At 48.1% G+C, this 18,718-nt stretch overlaps 1 protein-coding gene across 1 annotated transcript; it reads left to right on the forward strand.

Annotated features, from left to right (window-relative positions):
• Positions 1-15,527: 15,527 nt before the first annotated feature.
• On the forward strand, positions 15,528-17,619 carry LOC125521733 (F-box/FBD/LRR-repeat protein At1g13570-like). The gene is made up of 3 exons (XM_048686798.1): positions 15,528-16,559; positions 16,657-16,800; positions 16,913-17,619. The coding sequence occupies exons 1-3, from the start codon at positions 15,627-15,629 to the stop codon at positions 17,288-17,290; spliced, it is 1,455 nt and encodes a 484-aa protein (XP_048542755.1). The 5' UTR covers positions 15,528-15,626; the 3' UTR covers positions 17,291-17,619.
• Positions 17,620-18,718: the final 1,099 nt, after the last annotated feature.

Consider the following 18,718-nt stretch of genomic DNA (forward strand, 5'->3'; position numbering starts at 1 on the left):
AAAAGAATTAACTAAATATCACTCTTCAAATAAAAATGACAGAAGTTCTCGTGAGCGCTAAAGTTTCTGTTTTTTACAGCAAGTTCAACAAGACTTGCCCCAAGTCTTCCCAACGGTTCTACTTGGCACAAACACTAATTAAACACAAAAAGCACAACCAAAACAGAGGCTAAATAAATTATTTATTAAATAACAGCAAGGAAAATATTGGGTTGTCTCCCAACAAGCGCTTTTCTTTAAAGTTTTATAGCTAGGCATTGGTAATTTTAATGATGCTCACAAGAAAGACAAGAATTAAAGCACAAAAGGAGCATCATAAAGCATGTGACAAACACATCTAAGTCTAACATACTTTCTATGCATAGGCATCTTAAAGGCAAACAAATTATCATAGCAAGCAAAAACTAGCATATGTAAGGAAGCGGAAAGAAATAATAGCAATCTCAACATAACGAGAGGTAATTTAGTAACATGAAAATTTCTACCACCATATTTTCCTCTCTCGTAATAATTATATGTAGGGTCATAAGCAAATTCAACAAAATAGCTATCACATAAAATATTTTCAACACGATCCACATGCATGCAAAGTTGACACTCTTTCAAAATAGTGGGATTAACATTAACTAAAGTCATGACCTTTCCAGACCCACTTTCAGTAATATTGCAAACACTATTATCAATCTCATATTCATCATGGGGCTTAAATAAATTTTCAATATCATAAGAAGAATCACCCCAATCATGATCATTGCAACAAGTAGAGGACATAGCAAAACTAGCATCCCCAAGCTTAGGGTTTTGCATATTATTAGCACAATTGATATCAAGAGATTTTATAGTAAAATCATTGCAATCATACTTTTTATTCAAAGATCCATCATGAATCGCTTCATAAAGTAATTCATCACACTTTTCAGATTCACGAATTTCAAGCAAAACCTCATAAAGATAATCTAGTGCACAAAACTTACTAGCGACTGGTTTATCATAATTAGATCTCTTAAAAAGATTAGCAAGCGGATGAGGATCCATAGATCTTAGGTTCTCTGTTTAGTAATAAATAAACAACTATTCCAACCATACGAGCAAACAAGAAATGGGCAAAAGAGGCAAATAGAGAAGGAGGATAGAGAGAGGGCGAATAAAACGGCAAGGGTGAAGTGGGGGAGAGGAAAAAGAGAGGCAAATGGCAAATAATGTAATGCGAGAGATAGGGATTGTGATGGGTACTTGGTATGTTGACTTTTTGCATAGACTCCCCGGCAACGAAGCCAGAAATCCTTCTTGCTACCTCTTGAGCTTGCGTTGGTTTTCCCCGAAGAGGAAGGGATGATGCAGCAAAGTAGTGTAAGTATTTCCCTCAGTTTTTGAGAACCAAGGTATCAATCTAGTAGGAGGCCACGCTCAAGTCCCTCGTACCTGCACAAAACGATAGCTACTCGCAACCAACGCGATTAGGGGTTGTCAATCCCTTCACGGTCACTTACGAGAGTGAGATCTGATAGATATAATATTTTTGGTATTTTTGGTATAAAGATGCAAAGTAAAAAGTAAAGGCAAAGTAAAAACCAAAACAAGATTAAAGTGATGGAGATTGATATGATGAGAATAGACACGGGGGCCATAGGTTTCACTAGTGGCTTCTCTCAAGAGCATAAGTATTCTACGATGGGTGAACAAATTACTGTTGAGCAATTGACAGAATTGAGCATAGTTATGAGAATATCTAGGCATGATCATGTATATAGGCATCACATCCGTGACAAGTAGACTGAAATGATCCTGCATCTACTACTATTACTCCACTCATCGACCGCTATCCAGCATGCATCTAGAGTATTAAGTTAAAAACAGAGTAATGCTTTAAGTAAGATGACATGATGTAGAGAGATAAATTCATGCAATATGAAATAAACCCCATCTTGTTATCCTCGATGGTAACGATACAATACGTGCCTTGCTGCCCCTTCTGTCACTGGGAAAGGACACCGCAAGATCGAACCCAAAGCTAAGCACTTCTCCCATGGCAAGAACTACCAATCTAGTTGGCCAAACCAAACGGATAATTCGAAGAGACTTGCAAAGATAACCAATCATACATAAAATAATTCAGAGAAGATTCAAATATTATTCATAGATAGACTTGATCATAAACCCACAATTCATCGATCTCAACAAACACACCGCAAAAAGAAGATTACATCGAATAGATCTCCACAAGAGAGGGGGAGAACTTTGTATTGAGATCCAAAAAGAGAGAAGAAGCCATCTAGCTACTAACTATGGACCCGAAGGTCTGAGGTAAACTACTCACACTTCATCGGAGAGGCTATGATGATGTAGAAGCCCTCCGTGATGACAGCCCTCTCCGGCGGAGCTCCGAAATAGGCCCCAAGATGGGATCTCGTGGATACAGAAAGTTGCGGCGGTGGAATTAGGTTTTTGGCTCCGTGTCTGATCGTTTGGGGGTACGTATGTATATATAGGAGGAATAAGTACGTCGGTGGAGCTCCGAGAGGCCCACGAGGCAGGGGCGCGCCCTAGGGGGGGCGCACCCCCACCCTCGTGACCGCCTCTCTGATGCCTTGGCGTAGGGTCCAAGTCTCCTGGATCACGTTCGGTGATAAAATCACGTTCCCGAAGGTTTCATTCCGTTTGGACTCCGTTTGATATTCCGTTTCTTTGAAACACTGAAATAGGCAAAAAAACAACAATTCTGGGTTGGGCCTCCGGTTAATAGGTTAGTCCCAAAAATAATATAAAAGTGGAAAATAAAGCCCAATATAGTCCAAAACAGTAGATAATATAGCATGGAGCAATCAAAAATTATAGATACATTGGAGACGTATCAGGTACCACCAGATCTGTCTGTATGGACCCGACGAGATAAAGACAGCTTTTATCACCCCGTTTGGGTGCTTCTGTTATGTCACAATGCCATTCGGTTTGAAGAATGCCGGATCCACATTCATGCGGATGATTCAGAAGTGCCTGCTCACTCAGATCAGTCAGAATGTGGAAGCATACATGGATGACATTGTGGTCAAGTCACATAAAGGTTCCGACCTACTGACTGACCTTGCTGAAACCTTTGCCAACCTCAGAAGGTATGATATCAAGCTCAATCCATCAAAGTGCACGTTTGGAGTTCCAAGCAGAAAGTTACTCGGTTTCCTTGTTTCCGAACGAGGAATCGATGCTAACCCAGAGAAAGTAGGCGCTATAATCCGAATGAAACGCCATGTGCGTGTGCATGATGTCCAGAAGCTTACTGGTTGCTTGGCCGCCCTAAGTCGATTCATTTCTCGCCTCGGTGAAAAGGCGCTACCTCTTTACCGACTGATGAAGAAATCAGATAAGTTCGAGTGGACCCCAGAAGCTGATGCAGCGTTTGCAGAGCTAAAAGCCTTGCTTTCCACCCAGCCGGTGCTTGCTGCTCTAATCAGCAAAGAGCCTCTACTGCTTTATATAGCAGCCACTGGACAAGTTGTCAGTACAGTACTTACGGTCGAACGGGAAGAAGGAAAAGCTTATAAAGTTCAACGCCCAGTTTATTATATTTCTGAAGTCCTGACCCCGTAAAAGCAGAGATATCCTCATTATCAGAAGCTTGTCTATGGGATTTACATGACCACGAAGAAGGTTGCACACTATTTCTCGGATCACTCTGTTACAGTCGTCAACGACGCCCCATTGTCAGATATTCTGCACAACAGAGATGCAACTGGTCGAGTGGCAAAATGGGCGATTGAACTCCTTCCCTTGGATATCAAGTTTGAGGCAAAGAAAGCTATCAAGTCCCAAGCAATAGAAGATTTCCTTGCCGAATGGATCGAACAGCAACTGCCGACTCAAGTTCACTCTAAGCACTGGACCATGTTCTTTGACGGATCCAAAATGCTGAATGGTTCTGGTGCTGGGGTAGTTCTGGTATCCCCCCGAGGAGACAGGCTCAGATATGTCCTCCAAATTCACTTTGATTCCTCGAACAATGAAGCAGAATATGAAGCACTCCTGTATGGGTTGCGCATGGCCATCTCACTCGGCGTCCGTCGCCTCATGGTCTATGGCAACTCAGATTTGGTAGTTAATCAAGTGATGAAGGAGTGGGACGTTAGAAGCCCAGCCATGACTAGTTACTGCAACACGGTGAGAAAGCTTGAGAAGAAGTTTGAGGGGTTAGAACTCCACCACATACCCCAACTGAAAAATCAAGCAGCCGATGACTTGGCAAAGATAGGTTCCAAGAGAGAAGCCATTCCCAGCAATGTGTTTTTGGAGCATATTCACTCGCCGACAGTTCTGCAGGAAATATGCCCTAGAGGCAATAATAAAGTTATTATTTATTTCCTTATATCATGATAAATGTTTATTATTCATGCTAGAATTGTATTAACCAGAAACATAATACATGTGTGAATACATAGACAAGCAGAGTGTCACTAGTATGCCTCTACTTGACTAGCTCGTTGATCAAAGATGGTTAAGTTTCCTAACCATAGACATGAGTTGTCATTTGATTAACGGGATCACATCATTAGGAGAATGATGTGATTGACTTGACCCATTCTGTTAGCTTAGCACTTGATCGTTTAGTTTGTTGCTATTGCTTTCTTCATGACTTATACATGTTCCTATGACTATGAGATTATGCAACTCCCGTTTACCGGAGGAACACTTTGTGTGCCACCAAACGTCATAACGTAACTGGGTGATTATAAAGGTGCTCTACAGGTGTCTCCAAAGGTACTTGTTGGGTTGGCGTATTTCGAGATTAGGATTTGTCACTCCGATTGTCCGAGAGGTATCTCTGGGCCCACTCGGTAATGCACATCACTATAAGCTTGCAAGCATTGAAACTAATGAGTTAGTTGTGGAATGATGTATTACGGAACGAGTAAAGAGACTCGCTGGTAACAAGATTGAACTAGGTATTGAGATACCGACGATCGAATCTCGGGCAAGTAACATACCGATGACAAAGGGAACAACATATGTTGTTATGCGGTCTGACCGATAAAGATCTTCGTAGAATATGTAGGAGCCAATATGGGCATCCAGGTCCCGCTATTGGTTGTTGACCAGAGAGGTGTCTCGGTCATGTCTACATAGTTCTCGAACCCATAGGGTCCGCACGCTTAACGTTCGTTGACTATATAGTACTATATGAGTTATGTATGTTGTTGACCGAATGTTGAGATCACGGACATGACGAGGAACTCCGGAATGGTCCGGAGATAAAGTTTGATATATGGGATAATAGTGTTTGGTCACCGGAAGGGTTCCGGAATTCACCGGAAGGGTTCCGGATGTTTCCCGAAATGTTTGGGTACGAGAACACTTTATTTGGGCCAAAGGGGAAAGCCCACAAGGTTTTTGGAAAGCGCAAAAGGAAGTTTTGCGGAGTCCAGGGGACAGACGCCAGGGTCCTTGGCGTCTGGTTCCAGACGCCGGGAACCCTGGCGTCTGGCCCTGGAGTCCGAGAAGGACTCTTGCCTTTCGGGTGAAACCGACTTTGTGGAGGCTTTTACTCGAAGTTTCGACCCCAAGGATCAACATATAAATAGAGGGGTAGGGCTAGCACCCAAGACAGATCAAGAAACACCAAGCCGTGTGCCGGCAACCCTGTCCCCTCTAGTTTATCCTCCGTCATAGTTTTCGTAGTGCTTAGGCGAAGCCCTACGGAGATTGTTCTTAACCAACACCGTCACCATGCCGTCGTGCTGCCGGAACTCATCTACTACTTCGCCCCTCTTGCTGGATCGAGAAGGCGAGGACGTCACTGAGACGAATGTGTGCAGAACTCGGAGGTGCCGTGATTTCGGTACTTGGATCGGTCGGATCGTCAAGACGTATGACTACATCAACCGCGTTGATATAACGCTTCTGCGAACGGTCTATGAGGGTACGTAGACAACACTCTCCCCTCTTGTTACTATGCATCACCATGATCCTGTGTGTGCGTAGGAATTTTTTTGAAATTACTACGTTCCCCAACAAGTTCAGGAAGATCCTTTTACTGAAGAGCCCCCGCAACCTAAGAGCGCCATAGATCTGACTGAAGTCGAGGTCCCAGCCGTGGTCGACCTGATCATGGAGGTTCTGGCCATTACTCCCAAATGGACGGTGCCCTACATTGCGTACATTCTCAGGAAAGAACTCCCAGAGGATAAAGAAGAGGCTCGACAGATTGTCCGTCGATCCAAGGCCTTTACTGTGATAAGAGGACAACTGTTAGGAAAGTGTGACTGGAGTCGGTCAGAAATGCATAACACCAGAAGAAGGTCGAATGATCCTCAATGACATCCACTCGGGGACCTGTGGTCATCATGCGTCCTCTCGGGCCATCGTGGATAAAGCATACCGAGCTGGATTCTATTAGCCACGAGCAAATGAAATGGCGAAAGATATAGTCGACAGATGTGAAGGCTGCCAGTTTTACTCCGACATGTCTCACAAGCCAGCGTCAGCCCTGAAGACCATCCCCCTCATCTGGCCCTTTGCTGTTTGGGGACTGGATATGGTTGGACCACTGAGAACTGGCAGGAGCGGCTTCACTCATGTGCTCGTTGCAGTCGACAAGTTTACCAAATGGATCGAAGCTAAACCTATCAAGAACCTTGATGCTAGCACCGCTGTCAGTTTTATCAGAGAATTGACATTCAGATATGGAGTCCCACACAGCGTCATCACGGACAACGGGTTGAACTTCGATTCCGATGAGTTCAGAGCTTTCTGCGCCTCTCAGGGCACTCGAGTCGACTATGCCTCAGTCGCTCACCCGCAGTCAAACGGACAAGCAGAAAGAGCCAATGGCCTAATTCTCAAAGGACTGAAACCACGACTGATGCGTGATCTCAAACACGCAGCAGGCGCTTGGGTTGATGAACTTCCGTCAGTTCTGTGGGGTTTAAGGACAACTCCTAATCGATCGACCGGACGAACTCCTTTCTTCTTAGTCTATGGAGCCGAAGCTGTTCTGGCAAGCGACCTGCTCCACAACGCACCCCGAGTCGAGCTCTTCTCCGAAGAGGAAGCAGAGCAGGCCCGACAAGATTCAGTCGATCTCTTAGAGGAGGAAAGAGAGATGGCCTTGATCCGGTTGACCATTTATCAGCAAGACTTGCGTCGATTCCATGCCAGAAATGTGAGGGGTCGCGCCTTTCAAGAGGGAGACCTGGTTCTTTGAGTGGATCAACAGAAACCACACAAGCTTGCCCCGACTTGGGAGGGCCCCTTCATCATCACCAAAGTTCTCCACAATGGAGCATGTCATCTTTACAGTATTGAGCATCAGAAAGACGAGCCACGGGCTTGGAACGCGGAGCTGCTCCGCCCCTTTTATACTTAAGCACTCATTCGAATAAAATGTAATAAGAAACACCTTTGTAATTTGTTTATCAAAGACAAGAGCTTGTGGTCCTATCATTCGATTGTTGTGTTCTTATTTACTTCTGAAATCCCCCAGTGGGTGGGCTTAGTCGCGAATCCATTTCGCCTAAGTTCGAAAAAAAAATCCTATCGAGTGGAGAGCAATCCTCCCAGACGGGGGGGGAGGGGGGCTTAGCTGCAGTACAGTACTCGCCTAAGTTTGAAAAAATCCTACCGAGTGGAGAGCAATCCTCCCACTCGGGGGCTTAGCTGCAATCCAGTACTCGCCTAAGTTTGAAAACATCCTACCGAGTGGAGAGCAATCCTCCCACTCGGGGGCTTAGCTGCAGTCCAGTACTCGCCTAAGTTCTCTCACTAGGAGACTTAGCTGCAGTCCAGTACTCGCCTAAGTTTGAAAAAATCCTACTGAGTGGAGAGCAATCCTCCCACTCGCGGGCTTAGCTGCAGTCTAGTACTCGCCTAAGTTTGGAAAAATCCTACCGAGTGGAGAGCAATCCTCCCACTCGGGGGCTTAGCTGCAGTCCAGTACTCGCCTAAGTTCTCTCATTAGGAGACTTAGCTGCAGTCCAGTACTCACCTAAGTTTGAAAAAATCCTACCAAGTGTAGAGCAATCCTCCCACTCGGGGGCTTAGTTGCAGTCCAGTACTCGCCTAAGTTTGAAAAACTCCTACCGAGTGGAGAGCAATCCTCCCACTCGGGGGCTTAGCTGTAGTCTAGTACTCGCCTAAGTTCTCTCACTAGGAGACTTAGCTGTAGTCCAGTACTCGCCTAAGTTTGAAAAAATCCTACCGAGTGGAGAGAAATCCTCCCACTCAGGGGCTTAGCTGCAGTCCAGTACTCGCCTAAGTTCTCTCACTAGGAGACTTAGCTGCAGTCCAGTACTCGCCTAAGTTTGAAAAAATCCTACCGAGTGGAGAGCAATCCTCCCACTCGGGGGCTTAGCTGCAATCTAGTACTCGCCTAAGTTCTCTCACTAGGAGACTTAGCTGCAGTCCAGTACTCACCTAAGTTTGAAAAAATCCTACCGAGTGGAGAGCAATCCTCCCACTCGGGGGCTTAGCGGCAGTCCAGTACTCGCCTAAGTTCTCTCACTAGGAGACTTAGCTTCAGTCCAGTACTCGCCTAAGTTTGAAAAAATCCTACCGAGTGGAGAGCAATCCTCCCACTCGGGGGCTTAGCTGCAGTCCAGTACTCGCCTAAGTTCTCTCACTAGGAGGCTTAGCTGCAGTCCAGTACTCGCCTAAGTTTGAAAAAATCCTACCGAGTGGAGAGCAATCCTCCCACTCGGAGGCTTAGCTGCAGTCCAGTACTCGCCTAAGTTCTCTCACTAGGAGGCTTAGCTGCAGTCCAGTACTCGCCTAAGTTTGAAAAAATTCTACCGAGTGGAGGGCAATCCTCCCACTCGGGGGCTTAGTTGCAGTCCAGTACTCGCCCAAGTTCTCCCACTAGGAGACTTAGCTGCAGTCCAGTACTCGCCTAAGTTTGAAAAAATCTTACCGAGTGGAGAGCAGTCCTCCCACTCGGGGGTCTTAGCTGCAGTCCAGTACTCGCCTAAGTCCGAAACATACCCCTATCCGCAAGGACGACGAGGTGCAGGTCGACTGCAACCTTCTCCTTCGGAGTTACGGCACAAGTACAACGTACGCTCCGTCCCTATCCGCAAGGGCGACGAGGTGCAGGTCGACTGCAACCTTCTCCTTCGGAGCTATGGCACAAGTACAACGTACGCTCCACCCCTATCCGCAAGGACGACGAGGTGTAGGTCGACTGCAACCTTCTCCTTCGGAGCTATGGCACAAGTACAATGTACGCTCCATCCCTATCCGCAAGGATGACGAGGTGCAGGTCGACTGCAACCTTCTCCTTCGGAGCTATGGCACAAGTACAACGTACGCTCCGCCCCTATCCGCAAGGATGACAAGGTGCAGGTCGACTGCAACCTTCTCCTTCAGAGCTACGGCACAAGTACAACGTCTGCTCCATCCCTATCCGCAAGGACGACGAAGCGCAGGTCGACTGGAGCCGCCACCTCAGAGCTGCGTCTCCAGCGCAAAGACTATTCCGAGAAGTGAGCAAAGTCCAATCGAAGGCAAACGCAAGCACATTCGGAGATAAACCAAATTCAGATAAATCCTAAAAGTTCCAAGCAGCATATCAAAAGTACTCGGGCATCAAGCCCGAAGGAGTTCAATGGTTACAGCAATCACTCGACATTCCGAGGCAAATTTAAAGTAGATTCAAGTTTCATAAGTTTGTTCACTCGGCCAGAGGAGGGCTGGCAGGCTCCACGAATGAGTCCAGGTCGATCCCATCAGCGATCCGAGTGGCGGCAGCAATGAAAGTCTGCATGAAGGACTGGAAGTCATGCTTTTTGGTGTTAGCGACTTTGATCACAGCCAGCTTGTCTTCAAGAGCCTCCTTGCAATGGACTTGCACCAAGGACAGCGCCACGTCAGCACCACACCGGGCGGAGGATTTCTTCCATTCTTGCACTCGGCCAGGGATCTCGTTCAGTCGAGTCATCAGGGATTCCAGGTCATTTTGAAGTGTCTCCCTCGGCCAAAGCGATGAGTCGATTCGGGAGACTACCTCCTTCAGGCGCACGAGGTAGCTTGTGGCACTGGCGATACGAGACTCCAGTCGGAGCACGTTCATTACAGTTTCGTCACAGACTGGAGAAGCAATAGGGTCCAGACCCATCTCGACCCTTCCAGTTTCCTCGTCGAAGTCTTGGCAGAATTCTGCAGCCAAAAATTAGTGAATCGACCGAGCAAGATCCGATCGCAAGCATCAACACAGTCGGTTTAGAAGAAATACCTTCCAGCGTGAGATAGAGCTTCTTGGCAAGAGTCCTCATATAAGCTTCTGTGTCATTCCTCTTGCGGATCGCAGACTCCAACGTTTCATTCAGGACAACCTTGCCCTTCTTCAGACTGGTCACTTCGCGGTTAGCTTCATTAAGACAAGATTTCAGTTTGTTCACCTCCCCTTCCAGCGTTCCGATTGAAGCAAGCTTCTGGTCTGCGAGAGCAGTTTTATCTTGGGCTGCTTTTTGCGTGGCGGAGAGGTCCGAGTCCTTCTTCTCCAGAGACAACTTCATTTTCTCTGCAAAAGAAACAATCGAATCAAAGAAGAGATCAAAGAAATATATTGAAAGTCAGTCGACAGTCAGTTACCTTCCGTACCAGCGGCTTCGCCTTGACCTTTCTTCAGATTCTTCTGGGCCAATTCCAAGTCGAGGTTGAGTTGCCTCTGCTTCTCCTCAAGTTCAGCAAACTTAGAAATAAGAGTACAAGACTTCTGCAGAAGGGAAAAGACGGATCAGTCGATAAGATCAAAGGTTGTTTACTTCCGAGTGAATAAAACCTAAAGAAGTTCGCTTAGACCCCAGCCGACTGCACACAGTCGACTGCGGTCTCAGGGGCTGCACCCAGCGGCTGCACTTGGCGTGCCCCGCTGACTAAGACTAAACACGGTGAGAAAGCTTGAGAAGAAGTGAAAAAGAAAGGAAAGTAGAACTCAGACCCCAGTCGACTGCCAGCAGTCGACCGCGGTCTCGGGGACTACACCCAGTGGGTGCACTTAGCGTGCCCCCACCGGTTCAGATCCCACTCGCCCAGACCGAGTGGAAGAACGAAACTACCAAAAACAACAAAACACCCAGCGGGTGCTCTAATTCGACGCAATCAACAGGAGATTGTGTAGAAGAAGATTTTTCGGGTAACATTTCCTCATAGAGCAAAAACAGTCGGAAAGTCTACTCACCTGAACATTGGCCCGAAGAGCAGCACTGGCGTCGTAGGCAGCCTGGCTGTTCTCATGCACCATCTTCACCCTCTCCATCATCATGTCAGCCTGTCGGATGTCTTCCGCAGCCGCTTCCGACTGGTTGTCTGGGACGGGATAGCTGGTGAAAAAGTGAGCAGACGACCCAGGTGCGGTGGCTTGGAGCTCCGTGGCGTGGATTTGGACGACTGAAGGAATCACAGGCGCAGTCGACGGTGCGGGGTGCTCACTCGACAAGGGTGCAGCGAAGGTCACAGAGGCCCTGCCCGCGTCTTCAGGTTGACGGATGGGAGGTGTCGTAGTTGGTTCTTGCCGAGACATCCTACCAGCTGCTACCTTCTTGCTCTTCCTGGGCTTAAGAGCCACATCTTCATCGTCATCTGGAAGATCGATGACGTTGGGTGGAGCTGCAAGGCAGATCATTCGACCCCAAGTGAACCACTAGAACGCAATCGACCAAGGAATCAAGAACAAAATCACAAGAGTTTATACCTGGGTTGGAGGTTACCGCATCTTCCATCTCCTCGTCCCGGTACTGGAGAGAAGAGGTTCCTGATGTAGCAGCACTGCAAAGACCCACATTCAATCGGTTACATCCGGTTAATCGAGTCGACAAAAAGGACAAGTCAGATGATTACCCGGAGATAGTAGGGACGGTCACTTTGATCCTGAGCAAAGCTTTTGGCAGTTTGGAGGAGGTGGCTTTCGGCGCTGGAGGCGGCACAACTTTGGACTGCTTTGGAGCCTTCTCAGTCGGCGTTGGGGAAGACGTCCTGGGACGCTTCGAAGACTGTCTAATTGGCGCGGCCACCAAGTCCGGAGCGCTCGCCGGGTCATGAGCGTGTTTGGATATCCTCTCCATGCGAGGAGGCGAGTCGACTTCTTCATCATCAGTCGATTCTTCGCTCTCCTCGTCCTCCTCGGCATCCAAGTGCCCCTCGCCGCTCTCACCCCCGCTCGCTTCTTCCTCGACGTCTTGCTCCTGCACTCCATTGGGCATTGAGTACATGTCGATGAGGGCCTGAAAAGACAACGATCAAAGGAAATTCAGTCGACCATAAACAAGATGTCACACGGTGAATCGGAAAGATACTTGATAAAACAGAATTATACCTGCTCCGGCTGGTGCGAGTTGTCGAATGGAATCACCCTCCTAGATCCTCGAGGGTTGTCTTTGTTGATGGTGATCCCCATCAACCACTTCTCCAAGGTATCCTCGCTGACATCCTCCGGGTGGATCTGAGTGGAATCCTCGAGCCCAGAGTACATCCACATCGGATGATCACGCGCCTGAAGCGGTTGGATGCGTCGACCGAGAAAGACCTCCAGCAGGTCCATCCCGATCACCCCGTCACGGACGAGTTGGACGACCCGCTCGACCAGCACCTTGACCTGCGCCTTCTCTTTTGGAACTACCTTCAGGGGGGCGGACTTCTTCACTCGAGCCAAGGAAAAGGGAGGAAGTCCAGTCGACTGACCCGGGGTCGGCTGATCCTTGCAGTAGAACCAAGTCGACTGCCAGCCCCGGACCGAGTCGGGAAGGATCATGGCTGGGAAGGTACTCTTGCTCCTCATCTGGATCCCCAGACCCCCGCACATCTGGATCACTTGTGTCCTCTCGGCACTCGGATTGGCCTTTTTGACCGACTGGGAGCGGCAGGTGAAGATGTGTTTGAAAAGACCCCAGTGCGGTCGACAGCCCAAGAAATTTTCACACATCGACACGAAAGCAACCAGATAGACTATGGTGTTTGGAGTGAAATGGTGCAGTTGAGCCCCAAAGAAGTTCAAAAAACCCCGAAAGAAAGGATGGGGAGGCAGTGAGAATCCATGATCTACGTGCGTGGCAAGGAGAACACACTCACCCTTCCTTGGCTGCGGCTCGGTTTCGTTCGACGGGAGCCGTGCCAACTTGTGGGGGATCAGTCCCCCCTCCACCAGGTCGTTGAGGTCGTCCTGGGTGATTGTCGAGCGGATCCAGTCGCCCTGGATCCAGCCCGGCGGCAGGCTGGATCTCGACGAGGATCCGCCCCGGCTAGTCCGCTTGCCCTTCGCCTTCGCGGTCGCCTTCTTCGCGCGCTCCAGCGCCACCGTCTTCTCTTTCCCCATGGCGACGGGTCGAGCGAGAGCGAGAGTCCGGCGACGAGAGCGGAAGCGAGCGTGGTGGAGAGATCGGGAGAAGAAGAAGAGAGAATGGGAGCACACGGGGCAAATGCCTGGTCCGGGGCCTTTTATAAGGTCGTCCCCCGAGTGACTGACTGGTGGACCCAGACGATCTAAACAAATCCCGCAACAGTCGCGCGCAGCACATGGCGAAAAAGGTGGCGTGGGGATCGAGGAGACTTGCCTAATCCATCCCGATAACCTCGGTTCCGTCCGTATGGCGCACTTCCCAAAATTCGAATCCCGCGAAATCAGCGGAGAGCAGAGCAACCTGTCAGACTGAAGACAAACATCCTCTACATTATCATTTGGAATTCTACCGTGAAAATTCACTCGACAAAAACCAAGAATGGACCAAGGCGACTAAGAAAGGAGTCGACGTCGTCACCTCAACTCATTGTTCCAGAACAAGATATACTCATAGCACAAAGAATGGGTCGGAAGTGTTCCCAACTCCTTCCTCACTCAAACCCTGATCCATTCGGGGGCTAATGATGAAGCTATGTACCTAGGGTAGGGTCATTGATCTGTCCAACATACCCTCCCCAAGGACATCTCTACAAAGAATCAGAAGTAGTCGAAGAGAAACCATCATCCACTCGACCATGAAGATGTGCTCACTCGACCACCTTGAAGACACTCGACCACCAGAAGATAAGAAACCCTCCACTCTGCAACGGTCAGGACTTAAACCATAGCTTTATGGGCATTTACAACACTTTACTGCAGACGTTACCAGTAACGCCCCTCCTTTATGAGCATTGAACCTTGTGTAACGGAGGGGAGCTGGGGTCCTGGCGTACTCTATATAAGCCAGCCCCCTCCTATGGGACAGGGGCTCGCACTTTCTGTAATTCACACATATATATTCAGTCGACCGCCTCCGGACTCCGAGACGTAGGGCTGTTACTTCCTCTGAGAAGGGCATGAACTCGTAAAACTCGTGTGTACAACTCCTCCATAGCTAGGATCTTGCCTCTACATTCCTACCTCCCTATTCTACTGTCAGTCTTAGAACCATGACAGCCCCTGCTGGGCGGCCCTTGTAATAATGATACTTCCTAGCTAGCTCGTTTACTGCTTTTTCCTTTTTGAACTGCTCTCTAAGAGCTGCTATATCAGACTGAGTTGGTTTCGTGGTTTCATTCTAAGCAATGGAACCGGGGAGGTGCTCCATGTTCTTCTAAAAAATGCTTTCAAGTCAAGCTCACCAATCACCCTGATGCCTACATAACATAAAATACGCACAAACAATAATTGCATCCATTGAATTACACGGTGACTCTTTAGAACTAGATGATACCCCGCGTGTTGTCATGGGAATCGGTTGCGAACTAGCAATATATCTCAATTAATATTTGATTCTATGGAATATAAATATTTTGATAAATAACACGTGGACCAAAGTTAAAAACACATACAACTTATTATATTTATATTTGATTATGTATAGTTATAAAATATTTATTGATATAAATAGAATAAAAATAATATTTTCTAATGCACGGTTACATGTGGTGGTGGGTCTTTTCTCATGCATGGTTGCATGTTGAGGTGTGCATTTATCTCATCCATAATTGTATGGTGATGTGGCATACTTGCATGTTGAGATAAATACATTAGTGATTATGACTCTCTCAGGTATAAACAGATAAATAAAATTATTAAATTAAATACTCTAATTACCAACTTCCCTTTTTGGAGCCATACTCCCTCCTTTCCGGTTTATAAGGTTTATCTCAAAATTTTAGTTTTTTTTTCATTTTATAAGGCTCAATTTGGTTGTTCACCATCACAAGTTCAGATTTTAAGGTGCATTAAATAATTGCATACAAGTATGAAGAGAAAATTGACTAATGCATGTATATTATGCATGCATGCATTGCAATTAATACATTAGTAAACATAAAATTTTGAGGAAAACAAGAGCATTAACTGGGTGCTTTTGTAAATTACAAAAAATATTCCACCACTCATCATCTACCTTGGTTGATGAGATTTTTGAATTGAGCCCTATAAACTGAAAAAGAGTGAGTAGTTAATTACTAACTCGAGTTACTCAACTGCAAAAATGGACAAACCATTGGCTGGTTGACGGGCCCAAGAGCACCGCCCGGTTTCCAACATTTGGCCCACCCGAAGCAGACAACACCACCGACCAAACCCTACAAATCTCCCCACCACCGCCGCCACTCGGTCACACACACACCTCAGTCCTCGCTCACCTCTCCACCGAAACCCTAGCCGGGCTCCTCGTGCCCTCCTCCCGCCGTCGCCAGCCATGGACGCGGAGCAGCTCCTAGCGTACATCTACACCTGCCTCCCGGAGCCGCCAGTCTCCGACACCGCTCGCCTCGCCGCCCGCCGTGCCGCCCCCTACCACGGCGTCGACCGCATCAGCGGCCTCTCCGACGCGCTCCTCCAGGACATCGTCTCCCGCCTCCCCTTCAAGGACGCCGCGCGCACCGCCGTGCTCGCCACGCGCTGGCGTCGGGTCTGGCTCTCGGCTCCGCTCGTCGTCGTCGACACCCACCTCCTGGACCACTGGCCCCCGACTCGCGCCGACGCGCCGGCCGTCACCGCCGCGGTGTCGCACGCCCTCGCCGCGCATCCCGGGCCCTTCCGCTGCGTCCACCTCGTCTCCAGCCACATGGACGGGTACCCGGCCCAGCTCAAGCGCTGGCTCCGTCTCCTCGCCGCCAAGGGAGTCCAGGAGCTCGTCCTCGTCAACCGCTCCTGCCCGCGCCAGGTGCCTCTCCCCGGCACGCTCTTCCGCATCGCCACCCTCACACGCCTCTACGTCGGCGTCTGGAAGTTCCCAGACGTATCCTGCCTCGGCGACGCCTCCTTCCCCAACCTTCGCGAGCTTGGCATCTTCAGTGTCGCCATGGAGAACGGGGACATCGAAGCCATCGTCTCCAGGAGCCCTGTTCTGGAGATCCTCAACATTCAAGGGAGCGTGAAGGGGTTGGGTCTCCACCTCATCAGCCAGAGCCTCTGGTGTGTGCAGATCTGCGATTCTGTGATAGAGAACATTGTCGTGGTGGACACCCAGCGTCTGGAGCGGCTCATCCTGTACAAGGTCCGGGGATCTCTCAACCCTGCCAGTGTTCTGCGGACCGGGATCAAGATTGGCAATGCCCCCAAGCTGGAAATGTTCGGGTACCTGGAGCCAGGAAAGTACGTGCTTCAGGCCGGAGACACCATCATCATGGTACATGAGCATCACCTACGTACCTAAAATTTCCCATTTGTTCTATGGGCTACAATGTCTGATCTTTCTTTGTTGAATTGGGTGCATTCCATTCTAGCCTGGGATGAAGCCAAGCGCCAGCACTATGTTTACAAGCGTGACTATCCTGAGCCTGAATGTGCGTTTTGGAGTCCACGATGATGCCAATATGGTGGCCACGTTTCTAAAATGCTTTCCCAACGCATCGAGTCTGCATATCAGGGTACTGATCTTCATCACCACCTACTAGCATCATACATCTTTACACTTTTGTTGCTGATACATTGCATAGTCCATAAGTAATTGAACTGTTTAATGGTTTAATCAATTTGCAGTGTGAACAATGTGATGAATCCACTGGGAAGTTCGAACCTAAGTTCTGGGAGGAGGTTGGTCCCATCGTGAGTGTCATGTTGCGCATAGGGGTGATGACTATCCGTGAATTCAGAGGGGAGAAAGGCGAGATGGCTTTCCTCAAGTACTTCTTCACAAATGCGAGGGCGCTGAAGTATGCGGCGATCATCTTCCCCAATCCAAGCTTCTCTTCAATTTCAAAGAACTACGCATGCTCCAAAGCAAACTATCTGACTTCTCTGAATTGGGCCACTCAAGGCTGCGGATTCATGGTGTATGGGAGTACAGATCCTGAAGGAGGCAGACCATGGTGCTTCAAGACCGGAGCAATTTTTTCGCGTGACCCTTTCTCGTGGTGAAGTCGAAAGCTCCAACATATCTCATCGTCCAAATTAATGTATGTGGGAGTGTTTAGTGTTAATCTTTTGCAACATGGTACAAGCTAGGTATCGTTATTGTTCGCGTTTATGATGATGTCGCGGTATTCTTGGTTCTAGCATGATCGGCTTGAAGTGTTGAGTAGCTAGTGCGCAACTGTTGATAAGAAATCAGTGCTCGCTATGCATGTGTTTTGTTCAAGTAGATGAATGTTGCCTTAGCATCTGCTGGGTTTATCTTGGTGGTGATGGATGCCTGATAAGGCAAAGTAAGAGATGAATGGTGCAAACTAACCTCATTGCCTGATAGCTGATAGTGATGGTTGCCTGATAATCTCGCTGGCTTATGCACTGGGGATGAACTAATGCATGCATGTGGTTGTCTACTGGTTGATAGCAGTGTTACGATTATGCAGATCGACAGCATGCGTGCAGGGTATGCCAGATAGATCATCTCCATGCGTATATACGCCAAAAAGCTGTTTTTATTTTCACCCCGATGGTGACCGTTTTTTGATAAAGGTGCTTTTTATTGACTCAAAATGAGTGCACATCCCACCTCTGCATAGATAAGATGTACACAATCAACACTAATGTACACACACATAAACACACCGCCGAAATCAAAGTTATGTAAGACCAAAACTATGCAGATGCAAGTAAAATGGGAAAAAAATATGAAGCGATCAAAACAGCCCACGACAACGATCACATCTGCACCAACCATCTTTTTACAACATAGGTCTATACAACGAAAATGTTCTTCAACAACAACGTCTTCATGAAGGGAACAACACTCAAGCGCCACCATCATCGCATCCAATCACCAAATGCCGAAATCTAGTTTTTCACACAGAAGAACAAGTCCAAGCATATCCGAGCGATGCATCAACAAGGTAACGATGCAAAAGTAATGCCAGATAAAACCAACTCAGTTCTTACCTAGGGTTTTCACCTTGAAGATTCAGACTGGGTACTCGAGAATCACCATCCAATTTACGTCAATCAAGTCTTATCAGCCACCACTTTATGTGATCCCAACAGCTACATGCGCTGGACTAGAAATCACAATGTTGTCGTTGCACAACCATACCCTCTGTGTCAAGCCGCCGTCCATAGATTGTGTCTCACCGTCATAGGCGAACTGGCCAGAGTGAGAGCCACCAGAATCCACAAAGGAGCCTTTTGGTTGCATCCGCAACCATGCAGTACAAGCCGCTAGCAGCAACCACCTGTTCCGGAGCGAGGAACCCTCATGAAGACTTTCCAGTGTCCACTGTGACCTGCATATTCAGGGTCAGCCGGTGCCGCCACATAGTTACAACTCCAACCCTGACAAGCAACCTGTAACGCCCTTGATGCGGCTATATCTCTCACGTGTCAAAGCACGACTTAGAGGCATAACCGCAT

This window comes from Triticum urartu, chromosome 7 (assembly GCF_003073215.2).
Source record: "Triticum urartu cultivar G1812 chromosome 7, Tu2.1, whole genome shotgun sequence".
Lineage (NCBI taxonomy): Eukaryota > Viridiplantae > Streptophyta > Magnoliopsida > Poales > Poaceae > Triticum > Triticum urartu.

Bases quoted from the DNA above. Each gene is read 5' to 3' on its own strand.
- LOC125521733 (XM_048686798.1), top strand. From the start codon at position 15,627: ATGGACGCGGAGCAGCTCCTAGCGTACATCTACACCTGCCTCCCGGAG. The intron at 16,560-16,656 runs GTACATGAGCAT...ATTCCATTCTAG, and splicing joins CCGGAGACACCATCATCATG to CCTGGGATGAAGCCAAGCGC. The intron at 16,801-16,912 runs GTACTGATCTTC...ATCAATTTGCAG, and splicing joins CATCGAGTCTGCATATCAGG to TGTGAACAATGTGATGAATC.